The sequence below is a fragment of the Sciurus carolinensis genome, chromosome 5 (assembly GCF_902686445.1).
Source record: "Sciurus carolinensis chromosome 5, mSciCar1.2, whole genome shotgun sequence".
NCBI lineage: Eukaryota > Metazoa > Chordata > Mammalia > Rodentia > Sciuridae > Sciurus > Sciurus carolinensis.
Window position 1 is genome coordinate 172,356,776 of NC_062217.1, and position 25,397 is coordinate 172,382,172.

Here is a 25,397-nt window from a genome sequence, read left to right on the forward strand (position 1 = left end):
AGTAGGGCTTTATTCCGCAGCACGGAGGAAACACGCTTTGCCACCTGCCCCGGACAGATTGTTACGACTCAGGTACTGGCCAGTGATGCCCCTTGTGGAACCCACGCAGGGCTCTAAGGACAAACCGAGCCTGAACATTCTGAGCTTCCTTCCCATAAACACACCCATTATCATTATTTACAGAATTCATTTTTATATTGGTATCAAAAGTTATACTAAAAATCTATCACTAAACTAACTTTATTATATTTTTCCCCCTCAAATTTCTTTGCTAAATATCTTCACTGTCCCGATGACTTCTGCTTCTTATTTTCTTGGTGCACACTGTGTCCTTATCCTGTTTGGGGAAAAGAAAAAAAAAAAAAAAACGTAATTCTTAAGTAATTTAAATAATAATTTTTGTAATGAACCCTACTCTGAAAAAATGTAAATCATTACTAGAATTTATGCAGGTTCTTATTTCAAAAAAAATAATTTGAACTTGAAGATTTCTTTACAGATACATTACCTTAAAACAGTTTCTTTCCTAAACTTGTTATTATTAAACTTAAAACATCATTTAGAAAAAGTGAATTAAACCTGGATTAAACAATTGAATCTCCTAACCCAGAAACAAACCACCCTGAGGTCAACCTCCGAACACCGAGTATGGCCGGGGCCGTCCTGCAGTGAGACCTGGAGGGCAGGGTCTCCTCCAAGAGAGCAGGGAGATGGGGTCACCTATAAGCAGACCACATCTAAGGGCACAAAGATGGCCACACCTTGTCCGACAGGACACTTGGCCCTGGCGTCTGCACCCTGCTGCGCACAGGCCCCACCCCACCCCCACGAGGAAGAGCAAATTGATGAGAACAGTTCTGAAAAGCAGCATCATGACGCCGTCACAGGTCACAGGGAAACAAGGCTAGAATTCAAAAGGCACAAAGCTGGGTTTGAGTGAAAAAGATCTTAAATATGCTAATGTTGTCAGATTCTGGACCCTGTGCTTAAAAGGCAGGAAGCAGGACTGCCCAGCACGCTGAGGGCACAGGGTGGGAACATGGCGGCTGAGCCTCCCTCCTCCAGCAAACGGGCAAGGGAGGCCCATCACGTCTTAGTGTCCACAGGCCACCTCACTGACTGCAGTTGCTGCTTCAGAACTCTAGGGTGAAGGGAAGTAAACAAGACCCCAGGTGAAGGCAGATCAGCACGCTGAACACTACTCCAGCAGACAACAAATGAACCCTCCGCTGCCTTTCAGGAGGCCCACATCACACGACCTTTGGCAGAACAGTGAGTTCACACACCCATGCTGAGCTGTGGCCACAGCCCTGGTGTCCAGAGTCCCCAGCCATCCCCTCCTGGTGGTCCTTCCTCAGCCTCAGCTGCTTACCACGTGAGACAATAGATGCTTCTCATCACCCTCCACCCTATCATCTTTCCACCACGCCCCCTGCTCCTCACTGGCATGGTTCCTGTCTGCTTCCACTAAGGGCAAAGGGACACGGAAAAGATGAGCAAGTTGGGAACCTGTACCTGGAGAAATCTACTCCTTACATAAGCAGTTCTGGCCTCTGGGCAGCCAGAGCTGAAGCCCATGGTGGACCCCAGCTGAGAAGCCCTGCAGAAACCCATCAGTGTGTGTGGAGCCTTCATGGGCGCTGGTGGGTGACCAGGAAGAGGGCGAGTGTCCCGGACAGAGCAGCCTGGCCTGGCTCTCCCTTGGCTGGGCTGCTGTGAGTTTAGGATCATCAAGGGAGAGGGTGGCTTTCACGCTTTCAGTTTCATGCTCGTGAAGCACCACTTTCCAGACCAGGAATCCATGTTTACAGCCTGAACTTTAAAACGGGAGCCTGGTGCACCTGTCAACCACATGGGCTGCAGGAGGTCCTGGGTCCCCCGGGCTCCAGGACCGTGTCTTGCCACCATCAGATGGCTTCTGCTTCCAGCCAGCCCCTGGCACGAGCTCTGACTTACGGCCTCTGCCTGGGCATCACTCTTTCCCTGAGCTTCTCCTCCTCCCTCTCTCTGGAACCTTCTGTCAGTGCCTCCCCACTAGGGCTTCCTGCCACCACCCCACAGCAGGGGTCCTCCTGCCCAGCTCACTGCTGACCGTGTGCGGTCTTGGGGGCATCTGGGAGTCTGGGCTGTCCTTGGTCTGTCAGCTCAAGCTTCCTGGCTTGAGTGTGTCCTGGAGTGCGCCAGCCTGGACGGCTGCACCTGACACACCAAGTGGCCACTGCTACCTTCTGTCACTGGCTGCTCTCAGGATAGGCAAGAGCGAGGTCCAGACTGTGTGTGCTGAGAACAACTCTGATGCCACTCAGGAAAGCAAACCGCCCGCCCTACCCTTTATCTTATGTATTCATTTACTTCTTGGGTAGGGGAGGGGTCTCCCAGGCTGGCCTGGAGCTCTCGATCCTCCTGCCTCAGCCTCCACAGCGGCCTCTGGGACCACAGGCCTCTGGCTCACTCTGGGATTCTCCAGAGGAACACTAAGGAGCTTAGTGATGCTGTGGGGTATTCGAGTTAGAGGTGGCGCCCTTGCCCTGATCTTCACAGCACCTTCACCAGGTCAGCACAGACGTGGTTTGCCTGGGGAGGGGAATGTCGCACACGCTTGCCCTGCGTGCACCTTAACCCCTGCTGTTTGCCTCCTGGACCCACCCGCCTTTGTTTGGCCTTTCCAAAGGAGGCCCACATGGGAGCAGCTTTCCCAAGCAAGCTTGGCAGAACCCAGGAGAGAATGAAGACGTTCCCCACATCTCAGTGTGCACTGTGTCCCCAGCAGTCAGACAGAGGTACGACCTGGTACATTCCCAGCCTGTCCTGAAGGCCTTCCGTGACCTGCACTCACACTGGAAGTGGAATTCCCAAAGGAAATACAACTCCCCGGACAAAATATGTGGCTTACATCAGTCCTTCTTCTAACATTTGACTGTGAGCTGGCAGCGTGATGTTACGTATGTGCTTCTCATTTGCCTTTGCGACTCTGTGTATAAACGCACCCATTCTCTGTGTGTGTGTATACAGTTAGTTACCTTCTTTAGGTTTTCTGCAGTCTCTTGGCTCCTCGCGTGACTCTCTGGTCAGATTCACTCTCCAGTGTGGGCTGCGTGCCTGGCTTTCTGGACCTCAGACACCTGAGGTCTGAATGTGTGGCTGCTCCTTTCTCTTCCTGGTTCCTGGTGGGGATTGCCAAGCCTTTCTCCCTCACTTCCTGCTCTGCTGTGTGAGGCTGGGAAATCTGATTCCGTCTTCCAGATCTCAAGCACACTCTCCTTTCCCTGACTTTGCCCCTGCACGAAGGTTTCTCATCTCCATCATCTAGGTTCTGGGGCTCCACCTCCTGGCAGGTTTCCATGGGCTTCTTCTCCTGCCTCTTCATTTTTACATTTGTTGCTGATCTAGTAAACTTAGTTCTTTGCTGTTCTCCTTCAGTTTTTTTTTGATGTCTGGTTCGCAGCAATATTCCCTAAAGAAATGAGAAGACATCAACAAAATTTCAGAACTTAGTAAAAACAAATCTTAAAATTTAACAGGGAGAAAAACCAAAAGGAAACAGTAAGAAAGAAAAAATAAATCATTTGCGTATTTCTCGTTACCTAAATCCTAAGACACCAGTTATCTAAGGTATTGAAGCTAATGCTTTGCTACTTCATTCCTATAGAGAAATGATCCCTACCGATAAACTGCAAATCAGAAATTCAGAATAAACTTCAATCACACGCCATATTTAAATGCTACTGCTTTCATTACAGAGTTGGCAAGTGAGCTGCTATTCCTTTAGCCACACCAAAGCTCAGGGCCGCTCAGCATTTTTGGGGGCTGGCTGCGTGGCAGTCTCAGAGCTCCCCTTGTTGAGGATACACATGTAGCATAATTTTCTTATTCCTGAAGTACTGGCACACACTGTGTTTGAACCCTGCCTTGGTCAGGGAGGTATCTTGAACACAGAACTGAATTGCCCACCTATTTTATCATGTTTCTCAAAATGAACATGAATATGTCATTCACTCCCTGACGAACCATTAAGGTTTCAGCCATGATTTTGACTGGTACATTTCAAACTCAGAATCAGCTTGTTCCCTATTGGATCTCCTGAAGACCCTTTGTCTTAGCCCTAAGTTATTAACCATGTTTTCAGAAACCCCTGTGGAGAGACATCAGCTCACAAGGAGTCACACCCCCCAAGACAACAAGGAGGACCCACGCCCTGCGTCACCGTGTCTGCAGGAGCGGAGTCTTCTGCTCTCTCCTTTCGTTCAGCTCCCATGCTGCTGTTGTGCTCTTCCACAGGTTCAATTCTACTTATTAAAATTTTTAGACCCTTATTCATGACCAGGGGCTCGGGAGAGCTGCCTCTGCGCCTTTTCCCGTGGCCTGCCTTCGCCTGCGCAGCGTCCTGTGGCGCAGTCTCTGAGCACAGGCCCCCACGTCCTGAGAGAAGCCCATCTTTTCCAGCTTCGCCCTCCGGCAGGGGAACCCGGCTTCTGCCTCGAGATGCTGCTGGGTGTCTGCTGCCCACTTCCACCTTGTCTTCCACTGGCTTTGCTTTAGGGGCCCTAAGGAGTCTTCTGCTCGTCATCAGAGGTGTTGATCTTTCAGCTGTTTGCCTTAGATTGCTCTTCAGGCTGTGAGCATCATTTCTTGGTCCCTCAGGGGGGCCTGGTGCTGGGATTGTTTCTTCGGAGCCAGCCAGGTGCTCCAGGGGCTGGGCCCTGCCCTCAGGTGCCCCTCGAAGCCTCCTGCTGCCCGCTGCTCTTGCTGCTGGGGCCAGGGTCTGCTGTGCAGGCTCCTCAAAAGCTCCGCTGCTCTGGTCCTCATCCCCTGGTGCTCTGCGCATGCGTGTGGTGGCCCGTGCTGTCCGGACTGGCCTTCTCACTGCTGGGGATTCCTCTTTCACCTCTGCTGTCCGGGTCCGAGTCCTGGGCCTTCTCTTCGTGCTTGCTGGCCTATCCACTGGTTCTGGTTGTGGAGAACTGCAGGGCACTTCTGTGGTCTTCTCATCATCTGTGAGTGCCTCCGTGGGGCCTGGTGCTGGGACTGGTTCTGTGAGGCCAGCCCAGTCCTCCCGGGGCTGGGTCTTCTGCTCAGGCACCCCTCGGCGCCTCTTGCTGCCCGCTCCACCCGCAGTAGGATTCAGTTTCCGCTTCACAGGTTCCTTGACCACTTTGATATTTTTACTGTCCCCTTCAGGTTCTTGGGGTGTGTGCATGGGTCCCCCTGATGTCGCTGTCACCTCTCCCTGCACTGGCAGCTCTTGGGTCACAGGTGCTTTCCTGAGTCTCACCCTGAGCTGTCTCTTTGACGGTGCTGGAGTTTCCATGGGTTCTGGCTGTGGAGGCTTACGGGTTATTTTTGTGGTTTTTTCTTCACTTGTTGGTCCCTCCGGGGGGCCTGGTGCTGGGATTGTTTCTTCGGAGCCAGCCAGGTGCTCCAGGGGCTGGGCCCCTCGCAGCCTCCTGCTGCCCACTGCTCTTGCTGCTGGGGCCAGGGTCTGCTGTGCAGGCTCCTCAAAAGCTCCACTGCCCTGGTCCTCACCTCCTGGTGCTCTGCGCATGCGCGTGGTGGCCCGTGCTGTCCGGGCTGACCTTCTCACTGCTGGGGATTCCTCTTGCACCTCTGCTGTCCGGGTCCGAGTCCTGGGCCTTCTCTTCGTGCTTGCTGGCCTGTCCACTGGTTCTGGTTGTGGAGAACTGCAGGGCACTTCTGTAGTCTTATCATCTGTGAGTGCCTCCGTGGGGCCTGGTGCTGGGAAGAGCTCTTGGAAGCCAGCCAGGTCCTCCAGGGACTCAGCCTTTTCCTTAGGTGCCCCTCGGCGCCTCTTGCTGCCAGTTACTTTTTCTGCTTCATCCAGTTTCCGCTTTGCAGGTTTTACTATCTTAACCCCTTTATTACCACCTGGGGATTCTTCCTGGATGGGTACAGTTTCTCCTAAGGTTTGCTTTAGTTTTATCCTTGGTGAGAGTTCTTCCTTCACCTCCACTTTCCCCACATCTGTCTTGGACCCTCTCCTCATTCTTGCTGGTGCTCTGACTGGTTCCAGTCCTGCAGATCTGCAAGGTGTATCTGTGGCTTCTCCAGCAGTCTTTGAGTCCTTGTAGTGGCCTGGGGTTTGGAAGAGCTCTTGGAAGCCAGCCAGGTCCTCCAGGGGCTGGGACTTTTCCTTAGGTGTCCGTGGTTGTCTCTTAAGTCCAGTTAAATCTTCAGCTGAGTTCGCCTTCTGCTTTGGAGTTCTGGTAAGTGCTCTGATGCCTTTCTCTTCTTGTGCTGGTCCCGTGGGTGTGTGTGTGGCTCTGCCTGGGGACTGTGACAGTTTCCTGAGTGCTGAGAGCTCTTCCTTCACCTCCACTTTCTGCAGACTTGTCCTTGGCCGTCTCTTTACAGGTGTTAGAGTATCCCCAGATACTGGTTCTGCAGATTTGCAAGGTGTATCTGTGGTCTCTCCAGCAGTGTCTGGGCTCGTGCCACGGCCTGGTGTCTGAAAGAGCTCTTGGAAGCCAGCCAGGTCCTCCAGGGGCTGGGCCTTTTCCTTGGGTGTCCGTGACTGTCTCTTCAGTCCAGTTAAGTTTTCAGTCAGGTCCAGTTTCTGCCTTGGAGATTCCACAATTGCGTCGATGTGTCTGTACTGTACTGGTACCACGGGTGTGTGCGTGGCTCTGCCTGGGGACTGTGACAGTTTCCTGAGTGCTGAGAGCTCTTCCTTCACCTCCACTTTCCCCACACTTGTCTTGGACCTTCTCCTCATGCTTGCTGGTGTTCTGACTGGTTCCAGTCCTGCAGATCTGCAAGGTGTATCTGTGGTCTCTCCAGCAATCTCTGGGTCCTTGCCACGGCCTGGTGTCTGAAAGAGCTCTTGGAAGCCAGCCAGGTCCTCCAGGGGCTGGGCCTTTTCCTTAGCTGCCCCTGGCTGCCACTTGCTTCCCGTCACCTTTGCTGCTGGCTGCAGGGCCTGCTGTACAGGCTCCTCAAAAGACCTGATGGCTTCGTCATCACCTGCTGGCACTCTGGGTGTGTGGGTGGCCTTCCCTGACATTTGAGTGAGCTCCCTCAGTGCCGATGCCTCCTCTTTCACCTGCAGTTTCCCCACACTTGTCTTGGACCTTCTCCTCGTGCTTGCTGGTGCTCTGACTGGTTCCAGTCCTGCAGATCTGCAAGGTGTATCTGTGGCTTCTCCAGCAGTCTTTGAGTCCTTGTAGTGGCCTGGGGTTTGGAAGAGCTCTTGGAAGCCAGCCAGGTCCTCCAGGGGCTGGGACTTTTCCTTAGGTGTCCGTGGTTGTCTCTTAAGTCCAGTTAAATCTTCGGCTGAGTTTGCCTTCTGCCTTGGAATTCTGGTAAGTGCTCTGATGCCTTTCTCTTCTTGCGCTGGTCCCGTGGGTGTGTGCGTGGCTCTGCCTGGGGACTGTGACAGTTTCCTGAGTGCCAAGAGTTCTTCCTTCACCTCCACTTTCCCCACATCTGTCTTGGACCTTCTCCTTGTGCTTGCTAATGCTCTGACTGGTTCTGGTTCTGTAGATTTGCACAGGATTTCTGTGGTTCCATCAGCAGTCTTTGGGTCCTTGTATCGGTCTGGGGTTTGGAAGAGCTCTTGGAAGCCAGCCAGGTCCTCCAGGGGCTGGGCCTTTTCCTTGGGTGTCCGTGACTGTCTCTTCAGTCCAGTTAAGTTTTCAGTCAGGTCCAGTTTCTGCCTTGGAGATTCCACAATTGCGTCGATGTGTCTGTACTGTACTGGTACCACGGGTGTGTGCGTGGCTCTGCCTGGGGACTGTGACAGTTTCCTGGGTGCTGAGAGCTCTTCCTTCACCTCCACTTTCCCCACACTTGTCTTGGACCTTCTCCTCATGCTTGCTGGTGTTCTGACTGGTTCCAGTCCTGCAGATCTGCAAGGTGTATCTGTGGTCTCTCCAGCAATCTCTGGGTCCTTGCCACGGCCTGGTGTCTGAAAGAGCTCTTGGAAGCCAGCCAGGTCCTCCAGGGGCTGGGCCTTTTCCTTAGCTGCCCCTGGCTGCCACTTGCTTCCCGTCACCTTTGCTGCTGGCTGCAGGGCCTGCTGTACAGGCTCCTCAAAAGACCTGATGGCTTCGTCATCACCTGCTGGCACTCTGGGTGTGTGGGTGGCCTTCCCTGACATTTGAGTGAGCTCCCTCAGTGCCGATGCCTCCTCTTTCACCTGCAGTTTCCCCACACTTGTCTTGGACCTTCTCCTCGTGCTTGCTGGTGCTCTGACTGGTTCCAGTCCTGCAGATCTGCAAGGTGTATCTGTGGCTTCTCCAGCAGTCTTTGAGTCCTTGTAGTGGCCTGGGGTTTGGAAGAGCTCTTGGAAGCCAGCCAGGTCCTCCAGGGGCTGGGACTTTTCCTTAGGTGTCCGTGGTTGTCTCTTAAGTCCAGTTAAATCTTCGGCTGAGTTTGCCTTCTGCCTTGGAGTTCTGGTAAGTGCTCTGATGCCTTTCTCTTCTTGCGCTGGTCCCGTGGGTGTGTGTGTGGCTCTGCCTGGGGACTGTGACAGTTTCCTGAGTGCTGAGAGCTCTTCCTTCACCTCCACTTTCTGCAGACTTGTCCTTGGCCGTCTCTTTACAGGTGTTAGAGTATCCCCAGATACTGGTTCTGCAGATTTGCAATGTGTATCTGTGGTCTCTCCAGCAATCTCTGGGTCCTTGCCACGGCCTGGTGTCTGAAAGAGCTCTTGGAAGCCAGCCAGGTCCTCCAGGGGCTGGGCCTTTGCCTTAGCTGCCCCTGCCTGCTGCCTGCTGCCTGTAACATCTGCTGCTGGGTGCAGCACCTGCTGGGCAGACTCCTCAAAAGCCTTGACTGCTCTGCCAACCGCTCCCGGCCCTCTGGGAGCGTGCGCTTCGCCGAGCTCCTCCCGTGCAGGGCGCTCTTGCTTCACGTCCACTTTTCCTCGCAGTAAGCTGGCTTGTGTTTCTGGGCTCTTTGGGGTTCCCACAGGTCCTGGTTGGGCAGACTTGTCCAGCACTCTTGTTTTACCATCTGTCTTGAACTGCTCAGCGTGTTTTGGTGTTTGGAACAGTTCTCTGAAGCCGGCCAGGTCCTCTAGGGGTTGGGTCTTTTTCTTAGGAGTCCGTGGCCCCCTCTTCATTCCACTTCCATACGCCACTGGGTCCTTGTTCTGCTCTGCAGTTCCCTTAAACACCCCGCTGCCTTTATCATCTCCTGGCTCTGCGTGTGCGAGCGTCCTCAGTGCAGATGCCTCCTCTTGCACGACCGCCCTCCCCAGAGATCTCCTGTGCTGTCTCTTCCTACTTGCTGTGGGATTCACTGGCTCTGGCTGGGGAGAATTGCAGGACATGTTAGTGGCTTCTTCCTCCTGTTCTGCTGTTTGCTGGGTGCACGCTGGTGTTTGGGGTAGCGGCTGGCTACCTGAGAGGTCTTTCCTGGGTTCTATTTCAAGTGTCTTCTCAGGGTCTGTGAGGTTGGCAAGGGCTCCACTCCCCTGGCCCCCCGTTCTCGATCTCCTCACATTTGTCTTCTTGCCACACTTTTCTCCTGACTCGGTACTTTCCCTGGGTGGGTCCGGGGCCCCTCTCCGCTCCTCCGGGTGTCTTCCCAGATTGGTCCCAGCAGCATCTGCTTCTGCTTCACTCTTGCTTTCTGCACGTGGCACCTGCGCATTTCTGAGATCCACAGATCTTCTCAACTTGCTGGCACTGGGTCCCATCTTCAGAGGCTTCGGTGAAAAGTCTGGAGTTCTCATCTCAAAATGAGTCACTTTACTGATGTTCCTGGGCGTTTTCACTGTGTTTTCGTTTTCTCTAATGCTCTGCCTTCTTAGGGATGGGCTTGCAAAATGCTTATCAGATGGTTCTTTTGCTGTTTTCTGTGTACTGGAGAACACACTTGATCCTGTGAAAAATAAAAATACGTAAGCTAGTATATTAATTGTGTTATATCAACTTAGTATTTTATTCTCAAGAAATACAGTGTGGGAACCAATGACTAACCTTCCTGTCAACCTTACTGGGAACATGAGTCTACTAATATGGCCATCAATCTGTCTTAACTATGAGCCACGTATCCTTAAGTGTAATGTTATTTGGTGATAAGTGGGGTCACCATTAAGTGGTGTTAGGGTTTGTAGTGATTATTTAGGGGAAAAGTTCCTTACATAGGGTCTTCTGAAGGCTGCCACACAAGGACCTACTGACATTTGATATAGTTGTTTCTTGCCTTCAACTGTTAATAAAGTTAACAGGCCTTCTACAGTGTGTGCTTAGGGTCCATATTATGCAGGAAACATCTACGATTTAACACTAGCAAAATTCTGAAGCGTAGCAAGCTGTTCCATCTGAGACAGGAATGCAATGACTAGTACCAAAGGAAAGGGTAAGACGGACTCACGTCTCCATGTCTCTCACCTGGGGCTGCTCCCACACACACAATTGGGAGGGATGATAATCAGTACATAAATCCCTATCTTTCTGTTCTATAATTGGCAATTATTTTGAATGAGTAATTCATAAGTGTGAGAGCAAGTACATGCTTCTGCTATATCATTTTCTTCCAATACGTAAAGGAGCCAAAAGCATGTGGGAATTTTTGCACTGATTAGCCGTTTCTATCCATGTAGTGAATGGATGCAGCATTAGTTCATATTCAGCAGGACTCTCTGCTTAGACAACAGACCAGGGAAGGCAGAAAGGCATTTTATCAGGGGCATCTGATGTGAAGTAACACAACAGTGGTCGTAAAACGATGCCATCTGTAAGTTCCCAAAAGCATGATGTCTGGAAAAAAAGTCAACCAACCCAAAATCTCCAAAGTGATGGGCAGAGGTTTTCCTCCTGAGTTAGGCACTTGGGACTTTTTTCCAAGCAAATTCTCTGAATTGGAAAGAGTGCCAGGAGATGTGGTTGCCTTCTTCACTGGCGTCTTGAACATTTCAGTGAGTCCTGATAAATGAAAATATTTTAAACCTATTACTTATGTACAATGAGCTACCCCAGTCCTCACACAAAACAGACTAAGTGATAGGAGGTAAACTAAGTCCCTAGGATTCCAGTACTCAGGGTCTCACATAAAGGGGAAATCCATTCATAATGTGCTTATTTTTTTTAAGAGGACAAGGAGAAACAAGTGTATGTAGATCCGCTATCCTTTCCAACAGGAAAGGAAATCAACGAGATATTTGTCCTGCACGATCTTCCAAACTAGGTCCCAAACAGAAGTGCAGGTGCTGCAGAAACTGGTAGTGGGCACCCTCCCTCAGGGTTGGTCTCCCCTCCAGGCATCCAGGTCCCAAGGGCCTGCGGCTGTCCCAAGAGTCCTGGGTTCCTCCGCTGTAGATTTTATGTACAAATAACATGTCCCCACCTTTCAGAATGTGACAGGATGCTGCCCATTTTTAGTGTGGACAATGGTATGTATTTTTACAAATCCAAATAGCATTATCATTTAATTTTAACACTGCAAAGCAGTACTGACATCACAGAAAAAAGAATAAAGTAGCTTCCATGTCAGGTTGAACTTCCTGAGAAGCTCACGCCCTCCCTGAGCTCCTTGCACTGGAGCCATGGGGTGGCGGATTCCCAGGCCAGCGCTCAGCTGCAGGACAGTCTGGGGAGCAGCCTGAGGCCCCCACCTGATCCAGTCCTTCCCTCAGGTCTCCTCCCTCCCAGTCCTCCAGGCCTTGCCAAAAGCACCCATGGTCTAATGTCCTGCAGTTACTGACTCCAAGTGGAAGCTATGCCCAGGGGTGAAAATTGCTTGACTTCTGGAAGAGTCTTAAAGGAAGAAATGCTTGAGACAACCCAGTGTCGTATTCAAAATCTTGTTTGTTTTATCTTGGGGGGGGACTCATTTATTTTATAAGAGAGTGAGAGAGAAGAAAATGCAGGGGGTGGGCCCTTACAATAGAAGGAAGATCAGTGGAGTAGATTAGATGAAGGACTGGAGGGGAAGGGGAGGACAGGATAAGGAAAGGCAGTGGAAGGAACCTGGCTGGACTTCCCAGGTACACAGATGAATATTCCATGGCGAATCTCATCATCACATACATCCACCAGACACCAACAAAACAACTGCAGACCAGTAGAGAAGAGGAAGGGGAGGATAGGCAGGAATGGGTAAAGGGGGACCTGAATCAGAGCGAATCTCCTTCCATGTTGTTATGATTGTGTCGAAACAAGCCCTAATGTTACACATAACTAAAAAATGATACATTTCAAATTTTAAGTTGATATATAAAAAGTATTTTTGAGGGTGTTTTTAACATTTGGTAAAAAAAAGTGTATCAATATTCTATACATGTTCACAATTTACAAGAATACATATATATACACATTTACCTACTTTGTTTTTATTTTGTATTTCTTTTAAAACACAAATTAATTGATCCAAGTATTACTCTTACTGGTGTACTTTGCCTACTGAGCAATACAGTAACTTTCAATTCCCAATATGCCATGAAATAAAAATAAGATCCCACCCATTCAATTCGAAACTCACCTCCCTCCTGAACTGCACAGTGTGAACCACTGCACATACCATGTAACATGGAACCTGAGATCTGCTTCCTCGCCGCAGCTGTGATCTCTAAGCAAGTCAGGTCACACTCTCATTGAGAATGGGAACTGTGCAGAAACATCTGCTGTGATTAGTGGCTTAAAACAACCCCTCCCACAGGTTGTATCTCTTGACTCAGATACAGTCAAGTTTCAGAGAAAGCTTTGCTTGAAGAAGCAAAACACTGCTCCAAAGCAGCTGATCAGATCTGCCTCGGGCACCCTGTCCACGTGCCCAGCTGAGGCCCGGGAAGGGCAGGGCCTTCTCCCCACAGCACTTCCCAGTTCCCTGCCCTCACTGCCCTCCAGGAAAAGGCGTGCAAGCATCTGACATTTACACGCACTTTCTAAAGGACACCTGACCCCAGTGTGCAGGCATGGCCTCCTCCTCTCAACCAGCTTTCTCTTTTGTGAAGTCTCTGGCCCTGGCAAGCTGCCTCAGTTGTGTCTTCTATGTTCCCACTCAGCAGAGGAACAAAGGTGGCAAACAGCCACAAAGTCACAGTTGGGACATCGAAAGTTGCTTTACCTGAAAGATCTTCATCATAGTCCATTTTCTGATTGAAAACCAAGTTGTTCAGCATCCTGTAGGGCCGAGCAGGTACATTTACTTTTTCAATCTGAGCTTTCCCTATTATTATGGTACAAGGAGAGTTTGCGTGGCCAGTGCTGAACTGATTGTGAACGCTGCCAGTAGGCTTCTGTGGAAAAAGGTGAAAGGATAAAACAGCAGAGCTTGAACACACGCTTCAGCGCCCTGGGCAGCACCAGGCGCGAACGAGCCACCCACAGGAAGTCATACCTTGGGAGTAGTAGGTCTTCTCTGCCTCCGGGTCATCTGCCTTTGAGGGCCATGTTTCACAACTCTCGTTTGTGTTTGCTTTGCACCAAGTTTAACCACATCTGCCCATGATTTTGCAACTGTCAGAGAAAGGATGGTGAAATTTAAAAAATAAACTGGCATTAATAAATGAGAAAAAATGACCTAAAAACACATTCACCAACTCAACACTAACCAATGAGGTTGGCCTCAGAAGCACCACTTCTCCTTTTGGAACAAATCATCTGCAAAATACCATGTTGACTTCGGCTGATAGATGTCTTCTTTGAAGACAGGTGGCCACTCTTCCTCCCCACTCTCTTAGGAGTGTCTTGAGGGGACTTGCTGCCACCAGAGGCAGCTGAGGCCTTGCCTGACCTGCGTCTTTGATCACCTGGCCCTGGTGCAGTTTCTCTGGGACCAGCAGCCAGGGAGCCTGTGGACTCTCTCTCTGTTTTCACTTCCCAGCAGATTGCTGAAGACAACTCTGTTCCTGGTGATGCAGGCTGTTCCTGACAAGGCAGAAATGGTCATAAGAAACCCTCGCCCAAAAAGTTTAAGGAAACGTTACATTTCTGTAAGGCCTATCAAAATGTATTCAGTGAAGAATTTAAGCTGTTAAAATCTCGAAGCGCCAAATGTTTAAAGCAGTCTTACAAGGTTAAGGAAAGCTAAGTTTGTCCCACTCACTTAGGGAAATAGAAAGGGGATAAAAGCAGCAATCCAGTCGGACTTGAGGCATTCTGGGTGGAAAGATGGAGAGAATGGCCTGCTGAGTGAGACAAGCTAGTCCTGACCTCAGTCCTGGCCCAACTGGCTATGGGTGCCCGGTCCTGAGACTGCCCATTCTGTGAGCTGGGATAAAGCAGGAAGGAGAGAGGTGGGCCTTCCCACTCCTTCCTGTTGCTAAGAGAAAGTAAAGCCAGCCAGGCCTGGCTACAGGGAGCCCCGGGGTTACACTCCCCAGGGGCCTAAAAACAGGGAGGGAAGCACAGCAGCAGGTGAAGACAATGCCTATGAAACTGACTGGGCACGAGATAATTTACCAAAGACTTTCCTCCTCACCAGTTGAATGCCCTGTTTACCCTCATAACTGTAAGAGAAAATGAAATGGTCCTTGTGGCCATGTGTCAAGGAATCCAGAATCTTTTTAACAGGACATTTTTGGCGTGACCCAGGTAGGTCTGTGGAACCTGTGGGCACAGATGTCAGGGGTCTTGTGCATCAAAAAGAAGTGTCACACACACCTTGACACTCTCAGCCACCTTAGAGCCAACTGGGAGATGGTCACCTTCCAGACCCGAATAAGGGAAGTGAGCTCAGTGAGTGCTTTAGACAACTGCAGATCTGCCTGGTGACTCTACTTGCGGCAGGTTTTGGGTGGAATGTGTGCCACCTTCAGGCACTTGAGCAAACCCAACACCGATCGTCCAGCCTACCTTGATGATCTTCTTCAGGACAGCTGGACTGTGAGTTGCAAGAGACTTCCTTTTGGCTGGTGTCTCCCCTTTTTTGAGAGGTGTGTTAGGAGGCAAGTTTTCATCGAATAACTCAGGCCTTAGACGACTGCCAAAGGACACACGCCTTCTCTTCAGAAGCAGGTCCTCACTCCTGTCTAAGGAAGGACGACAAAAGTACAAAGGGCAATGACGACCCTCGCAGGACCCGAGATTCACTTCCAACCACTACTGAAATCTGGCCAACTGGAACCTGACAGCTGGGCTCTTCTGCAGTCTTGATGAGGGCAAAGCTGCCAAAGGTTCCCTGAAAGACCTCAGGAGGAACCACTCCCATAGCAAGTGCCAACTGCACACTACAGAGCTTTCCGGAACACACTGAAAACGGTTAACCCAGACGTAGCTGAAGAAAGTGACCATCTGCAGCAGCAGCTGGCACTGGGGCAGAGGGATGATGGAGAAAAGTGCTAACAGTGGTCGGAGAGAACTTTCTAAGATGCACGTGATTGGGCCTGACCCAGACCTGCCCAGTGAGTAGAATGTGAGCCGTGGAAACTTATCCAGGAGGGTCATGTGCCCCAGCCCCACCAAACTCCTGAACCCAACACAAAGCCCTGTCCAAGCAAGCGCCCCTGTAGGAGGCTTAGTGGACAGACACAGGCTCCTTGTATAGGTAACTCCCCACCCACAGTGGTCCACCTTCAGAAGCCAGGCCCTGGGGCATGCAAGAGGATGTCAGGGCTCCACTCCTAGCCACTTATTGGGGGCTTTGGGTTGTCAGTTTCCCCATTTGCAATAGGAAAATAAAATAAAACCTTCTAATGGACATCCCTTCCTTTGTCAAAGTATGCAAAGCCCCTGCACCTAGTCCAGTGTTTAAACACAGTGCTCAGAGGAGACTGAAAACAAAGCATCGATTCCCTAAGAGCTACCATCATGTTCAGTGATTCTCAAAGGATTTCAGTGATTCATTCCAACCAAATGTATCTGATTCAGTAAGCTGTAGTTCAAAACTGAGCCTGAATGAAAAGCAGTTATTCTCCTTCCTCTTTTGTGGTAGAAGGGAAGAGAACTCTGTGCTCTTGCCCTTGCACAGTTCCTAACAAGTACACCTCCCCAGTGTTCCTTGCTACAATCATCCGGGTTTCAGACTCATCTACAGCTGAAATGGGAACATGCCGTTTGTCACTGCACCCTGGAGCTTAGCGGGTACCTCACCACGAAGCTCACATTGATTGAATGACAGTCTCATTGATATCTACATACAAGGTAGGCACTAAACTTTTAGGGAAAGTAGATTTATCATTAAACAAACTTACTAATGGAATCACCAAAGTTGCTGATATCAACTGAACTAAGACCAGGTAACCCCGAACAAATCTGTCCAGCTGCTGTGCCCAATTTCTCAGGCCTGCTGAAGGAATCCTTTTGAATCTTCCTTTCAACATGAGGGAGACGCTGAGTTAAGAAAGGCTGGCTTTGGATTTCCGTGGGTAGTGCTTCCATATTTGTAGGCGCACTCCTCCTGCTTCTGGAAGAGAGATTTTCTGGCTTTTTGCTAGGGTTGGCAGCACCCTCAGCTTTGGTTGGTGCTTGATTTCTAGTTAAAAGCTTCCCAGGAGTGACTGGCTCATCAACGGCCTTGACGCAGGTGCTTTCACCCAGAGCTGCATGCAGGTCTTCATCCTTGTGTTCCTGTGCAGAACTTGGCTGCTGAGGACACTGCACAAGGGCCTTCTCCCTGGTGGTCTTAGAGAGAGGAACGCTGGAAACTGGCAGCTTCCCGGAGGCCTCTGCAGGCTCCATGGCCCTTCCCTTCTCAGTCTGGTTGGTTTCTGGTTCAGAGGGAGGGTCTTCCTTCGTGAGGGTGCTTCTCCTGGATTTCTGTCTTGGTTTGCAGGACAGCTGGGGCTCCCTCTGCAAGCCACCAGCACTTTCTCTCCCTGCTGTGCCACCACGTGACCCTGATTTTCTACAACACTGTACATTTTGTCCTGGTTTTGCATCCAACTCCTCCTTCAGTGACTGATAAAGCTTCTGAAAGGGGGATTCACTTCCCTGGCGGTTGTCAAAGCTCTGCGGAGAGGGAACAGACCTCGGTGATCCATAACCGCTCCCTACTGTTACCCTAGGTTTGGCCTTCAAGTCCCCAGAAGAGGGATCCCCTGTGTTTCCGCCATCATGCCCCTGATGTTCTGAGGACCAAGCGCTAGGTGGTTCCAGGTCAGCACCATCCAAGGCAGAACCCTCTCCTGTGAGCTTCTTGGCAGACTCCAGAGGATTTCCCCCAGCATTTCTTTCCGTGAGTTTTGAATGGGCTTTGGAATCTTGCTCTTTCCCATCTTGATAGTAAATTTTGAAATAAGAAACAGAAATTCAATATTTTCTAAATGACTGAAACTTGTGGAATTTAGTATCATAATTGTTTCAAACAAATTGCCTTATAACCTAGCTTTTCCCTTAGTCTACAAATTATTTAATGCCTAAACTGTGTTAAGTCTTAAGATATTAATATTTTGATCCAAATAAATAAATCACGTTAGCCTCCAATCAGTATGAAATGACATAATCTGTTGAATGACTCAAACTAAGCTGACCACTGAAAAATTCAATTTACGTGCACATGGACTCTGCCCTAAACACAGCACCCCCTCAATCACCAGGAAAGCAGGTAATAGCTCTCTGCCAGGCTTTATGGGTCACATGGCACGCCTACTAAAGTTTCACACTTGGGCCCCCAGTGGTCCCCCTTGCCACCGTGCAGAGATCTGATCCCGAGGATCCCAGAACTGAACCCAACCAGTACGAACCAGGTTCAGCCGAAAAGCCAGCTCTGGAGGCTCGCCGCGCTGGTTCCTATATGTTGGGAAAACAAGAAGAGTGATTTCAGTGCCTTCCTATATGCTGATGGTCATAACAATGAAAATATTCTTTTTACTGATTTTCTTCTTTCCCAAACTGCTCCTTTGACTTTTAGAGACTTTGTGAAGCTAACGGTCAAGTTCCAGACACATCCTAGCTGGCTTTTAAATAAGAGCAAGTGACAGAGGAGAAAACAAACCCCAGCATAAGATGATTAACTTAACCTCCAGAGAGATTCTGTGACCTCAAGGGAATGCCCAATATCAGAAATTAAAGCTAAAATCGGGCATGGCTCACTTCTGCACACCCACCCGAGCAGAGCTGACCATAAGCTTCAGCAGAAAGACCCAGGACCTGTGGGTGAACGGAGGCCACAGGCATGCTCCGCGCTCACCTGTGAGCTCAGGGCAAGGGCCCAGTGGGAGCAGCTCTGCCAGGGGCACTGCAGCCTCAGCTGCGTCTCGGACCCACCCCCACCGCAGCCCAACAGGAAAGAAATAACAAATGACACCTATACAAGATACAGGAGCCCAATACTCCTAGAATGAAACTTTATCTTCTGGAATACTAAGAAGAATTCCAAACACTGTTACCAAAGGCAAAGAGTTTAACCTCTGCACTGAGTCAACTACAAATTTGATATTTAAGAACTTCTAAAACTATCTGTGAAAGATGAGTCTTGTTTGATTTCCAATCCAAAGTGGACCAAGAATCTTATGACCAAACAACAAAAATGAACTACTAATGACATTTGAAATACGTATAATGTACGATCCCATTTTTGCATAATTTTATTAATAGCCATAAAATTCCTGTCAAACTTCTGTGATTTTTTTCAACACACTCAAATTTAATACTTATTTTAATCAAACAGGTAACAAGATAAGTGACAGACTGCCAAGCAGTCTAGTCCACAGTTCCCTAACTACTTAGCTTATTTCTTTACACCTAGTAACAAGTTGGATGATGGCTGGTGTGTGGGATAAACCCAGAATAGTTTCCAGCACAGGAGCCGATGAGCTCCAGGTTCGTTGAGCTCCCCGCTTCACCAAGACCATGGCAGAGGTCTTGAGATGGAAGTGCCTGTTGCTAACTGCCTGGGCACTTGGTTTCCAAACCAAGGACTCCCCCCCTGGCCCAACACCAGCTTGAGCAGCATCCCAAAGAGTAGAAAAGACAAATTCTTAGGCCCCCTCCTAGAACTGCTGGGCCCTACTAATCATCCATGCATGAGCAGAATCGAGCTTAATAAGCTGGCCACTGGTGTTCCCATTCTGCACCAACACCCTCATTAGGTCTTCTCACACGGCCAATCCCTGGGACTTGCTCCACATCAGAACAGGAAGCATCTTGGGTCTCACGGTTTTTATGTGATTAGTTCAGACACACAAAGATGGAAGAGAACAGTGAGTAGAAGACAAAAGCAACCACGAGGCAGTGCAGATCCCAAGGTTCATTTCCATGTGTCAGGACTGTCCCACCCACAGGCTTCCATATTGGCCGAGACTTTTTGGCCAAAAGCCCAAGACAATGCAGTACTCTCATTCTGAATCACAAAGAAGAAACGCAGATTTAGATTATTTCACTACGTCTAAGTTCAACTTCTTTTCATGCCTTATTTTTCTGCTATAACCAGGAAGTCATTCTCACTGATTTAAAGTACAACAATCATTTGTTGAAATGTCTAAAAATGATTTCCTATCACCAAAAAAGAATCAGAGCCCAGCCCTGAAAGGTATTTCCCATCACCTGTTCACGTGCTGTCCCGGGACTTTCTGTTGACTTGCTTCCATTCTGACGACTTTCATTCTCATACCTACAGTGCAGGAAGGGTGGACGGAGTTAGACTGGGATTCGCAACCTCTAGCTGAAGCCTCCACATGACCACATTGGGTCATGTGCAAGGACAAAATTTCAGGCTTTGTTCAGAACATTACCTTATACATAGAAATGAACTTAGAGCTAGAAAAGTGTTTTACACTAGAAACTTTTATCAATTTTCTCAGGTTTCTTTTAGAATACTGTTGTCAGAGGTGGGAACCCAGATTAACTCTTAACTGACTGGCCTGGGTATGACTAGACTACCTCTCTGAGTGCCTGTGTCAACGCCCATCGAATAGGAGCAGAACCGTGGGCTCCTCTCCTACACGCCCCTGGAAGCCAGTAACCGCATGAAGTCGATCAGCAAGCCGACACAACTCGCTCCCATGAAGTGACACACTTCAGGTGAATACAAAGCTGTGACTTCATTACAGGGAACTGCTGAGCTGTTTCAGAACACCATGATCACACCAGTTTCCCACTTACTTTGTGTCTAGGCAAGACAGGTGCATCTTAGGAGGGCTCCATAGTTGTTTTGACTGATCTGAGATCAAATCATGGAAGCTATCCACTATTCTGCACAATGAAAACTCAGGACCTCTGTGAAAGGGCCTGATCTGAATTTTCATGGCACCCTAATCTGAGGTCTTTAGGTGTCTGGAACAGTGTCTCATGGTGTCAGAGCACTAAATCAAGTCCTTTCCTTCAGGTCTGTTTTCCGCTCTTTGCTAGGGATGTCTAATCGTTGCAGCTGATCTCCATTTAAAAGTATTTTCTTTGGGGAAAATAGTTCTAGTCTCCTTTCCAGATAAAATACTTCCTACCTAGAAGTCTGTATTCATTAAGAATGTCCTTTAAAATTGTACATAGAGATAAAGGACGTTTTATCATGATATAAAGTTCAATCCATCAAGAAGATATTCCAATTAAAACAAGTCACCTGACAGCAGGTTCCAAGAGACCATAAGAACGATGGAAAGTTAAAATTAAGGGGGTGGAAAAAGTTACACTGTGTAAGCACTAATCAGAAAGAAATTAATTCAGCTATAATTATCATCCAAAGGAAACATCAGGCAAAAGGTAGAGGACATTTCTAAGTGACAGAGTTCTGTGTCAGAGCTCTGATGACAGAGTTGAAAGTACTGTTCAGGATCAGTTCCAGGAGGACATTTGCATGCCACCATATAGCCTCCAAACATACAAGGCAAAAATCAATAGAGCTAAAAAAGGGAATCAAAGAATCCTCAGCAGGAGATTTCAACATATCTCTTAGAGTAACTAGTAAATAGGGAATGATTTAAAAATATAGAAGATTTGAATCTAATGGCTAAACTGATAGAAGACTGCATTCAGTAGCTGTACAATACACTGTATTCAAATACACAGGCTTAGTAAGAAATTAATCATCTCTGATCATAAAGAAAGCCTCAACATACTTCAAAAACAAAATTACTCAAATGTCCATCAAGAATGACTATTTGAAGTTGAAGCGATGGCTCCGCTTGGAGAGCACTCACCTAGCATACGCAAAGAATGACTATTTGTACTTTAGTCTTCTGTTATTGTGCATGCCATGCACATTTTAAAATGCAATATTTATGCATTGAGGGAGAACAAACCGGAGACACCCAACATGCTAGGAGTCTCACATACAGAGCAGGGGCCAGGCACACAACCACCTTATCACTTCACTGTTATGGAGTGTCACAGAAGACAGACATCTGTAGGGCCTAGAGATTGTTCTCAAGCAGCAAGACTCCTAAGACCACCATGGTGGCCTCCCTGGAGAGAAGTAGTGACTGGAGGCAATACGAAAGAACTTCTGGAAACTCCCAAGACTTGGGTGGCATTTTAGTCTGCTAGGACTGCCATAATGAACCACCACACAGGATGTCTGCAACAGAACTTTGCTCTCAGCTCTGGAGGCTGAAAGTCTAAGACCAAGGGATCTGAGAGAACGGCTCCTCTGCCCTGCCCTGGCCTATTCACGCAACGTGCCTTCAGGCTTGCTCTTCTGATGTCTGTGTCCAAGGGCCTCAGTTTAACTTCTCTTTAAAGGCCCTCTCTCAAACACACACTCTAAGGCACTGAGGGCTAGGAATTCAAAATACAGATATTAAGGAAGCACAGTTCAGTCCATACAGGTGGTAATCAATCCCTAGAGTGTTCAGATCATGATGATTTCATCTGTTCACCTTGTTTTCTAAGTATCTATGAATGCATTCTGCTTAAAATAAAAAGCAACTAAAAAAGTATACCTTTTCACAACATTCAGAAGAAAATAACCTCCATTAGGACCAGGTTACCTATCTTCCACCTAATTCTGTGCTCTCCAATGCTGGAATTCCATCTCGTTTGGGCCCAGTGTCACTCTCAGAGTCCTATGCTTCTAGATTATGAGGACCACAAATGAGAGCCTGAAGTATTTCCACATTGCCACCATCAAAGAGGAATCACAGCTGAACTGTGGCACCATCTACAGTTAATTAGATTATGCTGTTTGTTGTTAGCTAACTAAATTTTACCTACCTGAAGGACCGATCAATAATAGTTATTATATCTCCATGCTTTAGTGGTACAGGTTCTTGAATAGCAGACCCATTTACTTGTGTTGGATTACTGGAACTGAAGTTACACAATATTGCCTACAAGTGTAAAAAGGGGAGGAAATAGGTAACTAATGACAAGATAAAAAGCAAATTACAGTTTTAGAAATCAACTTCCAAAAACTCACTTACCTCCTGTTCCTTGATTTCAATTTTGCAATGTTGCTTCGACACTACAGGAAGCTGGATACGAATGTCACATTCGGTACCCCTTAATACAGAAGAGTTAAGATTTTTTTTTTTTTTTGGTTATAACTTCATAAAAAATTACCTCAATTTTTCAAAATAAAACAGAAGTGGACTAATGTGCTTGATCTGCCAATGTAATGACATGAGGAATAACCAAAAACAAAACATAACAACAACAACAACAACAACAAAAAAAATGGGCAATGCAAATGGTCTTCACATTTTGCAAAAAGTTTTTATAAATGTTGGATAAAATGCTATTTGAGATCTTTAAAACTTGAGTACTTAATTTTAACAGAAAAATACTAGAATACAAATTCAATTACCTTTTGCAAAAATAGCTATGCTTATAAGACACAAAGTATTTTATATAAATTTTGAAGCATAATTACTTTTAATGCTTTGTGTTTTTAAGTAGTTTATGTACATTTAAAGACAATCAACCCCAAAGTGCCACATATCCGGCTAGCAACTCCCTGTGCCTCAGCTTCCTCATAAAGAAAGGCTACTTTAGCGCCCGGGTCAGTGTTGTTCCAACAATCCAGTGAGCTGCGCATGTAACCGAGTGCCAGGCAGGCAGCCATGTCAAGTGTGAGCTTTTCACTGCTGTTTTAAAATTACACCTTACTAAGTGATAAGTTCAAAATTCTCCTAACATTAAAAACACTGATCTGCTGGCAACAAAAAGCAATATCTAGATTCAACTGTGCACAGAAAGTTGACACCATGGAAAAGCCCAGAAGCTAGCTGGAGAGTGGCCGGTGCTCGGGAGTCTCTGGTATCGGACTCCATCCTGCGTTTTAGGAGTGGAACATACTCTCATTTCCTGTCTGGTCTGCGGATGAACCTCCAGAGTCTTAGCACACCTGCACCTATCACAGCACTTATGAATTGGCTCCAAAATAATAAAATCTTGCAAAACGTATGCTGAAGTACTATTTATGATAACCAAAATGAACATCATTCAAGACTGGAAATTTTTTTCTTTTCAAGAGAAAGGAAATTAGGCAAGGTGACAGCTTCTTTAAAGTCAAGAAGAGAATTTGGGTTTTACATACCAGAACACCCCAGTAAAGAGGGACTTTATCATTAGAACTGGCTTTTGTTGGCAGGAGAACCCATTAGTGTTTCTTAATGTCAACACTGCTGCTGACATTTTGGGCCAGAGAAGTCTTCAAGCAGGGCTGTTCTGAGCACTGCTGAGTGCTTCCTAGCAGCCCTGACCTCTGCTCAGTGACACTAGTGGCACACACTTCTCCCAATGACATGTAAAAATGTCCCCAGACCCTGCCCAAAGGCCCCTGCAGGGTAAAATGGCCCTGCCTCTTGAGCACTACTGTTATGCCTTGATTTCCAATTCAATCTCCAGCACGTCTTTCTACTAGACATGTACCAATGGTATATACTGATCATCTCTCATGTGCCAGACCCCAAACCCGGCCCCAAGCGCATAACTATTAACAAGACAGCCTTTGCCCTTGGAGCTCAGACCTCCAGGAGACACTAACCAAAAACACCAATGCTGTGATGCTAGGAAAAACGTATTCATTAAAGGCTTGCTTCCTGGTAACAATTTAGACAGACACCTGAAAGACAGGAATCACTCAAGCACAAGAGTAGGGGGAATAATGCAGCCATCAAGTTCAAACTTTATAAAATACCAACACAAGCAAGAAGTTGGAATGCCTTAGGAAGATGGTGAGAGATGAAGGAATCCAGAGGATGGGATGATGCCAGCCAGAGTGGGGCCAGGGACCAGACCATGGGGGTGACCTTATCACACACCTACAGGGACACCTTAGACGGTGAGGCTCATGCCATTAGCAACTGTGCCCATTGTGCTGGGACCAGGGATATTACTGGCCCTAAAGAGGAAGCCAACAGCAGGAGGGTATCAAAGCACAGGGCAGGCGTGGGGAGGCATTCCTTCCGGTTTTTATTTTTCCAGACACGCAGCAGGCCAGGGAGTACTGCTGAGGTGCAGAGACAACACGTCACGTCTACTGGGAGGGGCAGTGTCTTCTAAAGACAGTCTGCTGTGCGTCGGGTTTAAGAATCACCGATACCTCTCCGCATTGCAAAATCTTTGTCAAACCAATTGCAAAATATGCTTGATTTAAAATGCACATTATGCATGTCATCACACAGCACACGTAACAACGATATGCTCAACAGCCGGTGGACGCGTCCGGGAAGCGTGGCTCACGCTGCGCACGGGAGCCCAGCCCTCCACCCGCCCGGGTCGGCGCTCTCACCTTCCAAACAAGCAGGTGCTGAGGCTCAGCGGGAAGTGGGCTCCGTCCCGCCCCGCTCCTCTTGATAGTCACCAGGCGTCCCGCGGGCCGCATTCTACCCTAGCTGTGTGCCGGGTCGCAGGACCCAGGGTTCCGACTGCACCTGCGAAACTCGCCGCGTTCCCTGCAGAAGAGGTCGGTGCTGCGGGCCGCGGCTCTGAGTGGTTCTCAAAAGCTCGGCGGTACCCAGGGCCCAGCCCGGAGGTCCGCGGCCAGGACGGCAGCGCCCGCCGCCGCGGTCCCAGGCCCCAGTCACCCGAGTCCCGCCCGCTCACCTGGCGCCGTAGGCGCCGTCCGCCGCCCGCAATCCGCGGCAGGGGAGCTGGACGCGAGCGGTGTCCACGCGCGCCCGCACCGCCCCACTGCCGCTCGCCGCCGCCCTCCGCGTCCGGTGTCCCAGCAGCTCCGCGCCAGGCGCCCGCCGCGCCACGGATTCAAACCAAAACGGCGGTTCAAATTCTGGCGCTAAGGGCCACGATTGGACAAGAAGGCGCGGCATGGGGCCAATGGGAAGGGCGAGGGAAGCGTGGGCGGGGCCGAGGGCGGAAAAGCGGAGCTCCTCTTGGGGGGCGCGCGCGGCCCGCCGGCGCTTGCCGGGCAGGGAGAGCAGCTCAGCGTGGGCATCACCCCGGCCACAAGTGCAAAGATGGACCGTGTCCTCGCCAACGAGAACCCCTCCTCCTTTCTTTTAATTTAAGGACCAAACACAAGCGACGCCACGTGTCACTCATTGCTGGAAGATTTAAATTTAAAAATTAAAGCCCTCTCTCGCCGGTTCCTCCATCTCAACAAGCAAACCATCACCTTGAGGAGTTTCTTGCGCCTTTTCCAGTTGCAGAGTGTCAGTC

General features: G+C 48.9%; 1 protein-coding gene across 1 annotated transcript; it reads right to left on the bottom strand.

Moving 5' to 3' along the window:
* Positions 1-24,907, bottom strand: Mki67 (marker of proliferation Ki-67). Its single transcript, XM_047554098.1, is given in 15 exon segments — positions 1-337; positions 3,021-3,454; positions 4,205-9,843; positions 10,746-10,889; positions 13,030-13,201; positions 13,303-13,421; positions 13,517-13,832; positions 14,760-14,935; positions 16,097-17,119; positions 17,588-17,633; positions 19,389-19,455; positions 21,990-22,105; positions 22,199-22,277; positions 24,511-24,557; positions 24,559-24,907. Coding segments are annotated over 14 exon segments (8,418 nt in total). The 5' UTR covers positions 24,604-24,907; the 3' UTR covers positions 1-337; positions 3,021-3,025.
* Positions 24,908-25,397: the final 490 nt, after the last annotated feature.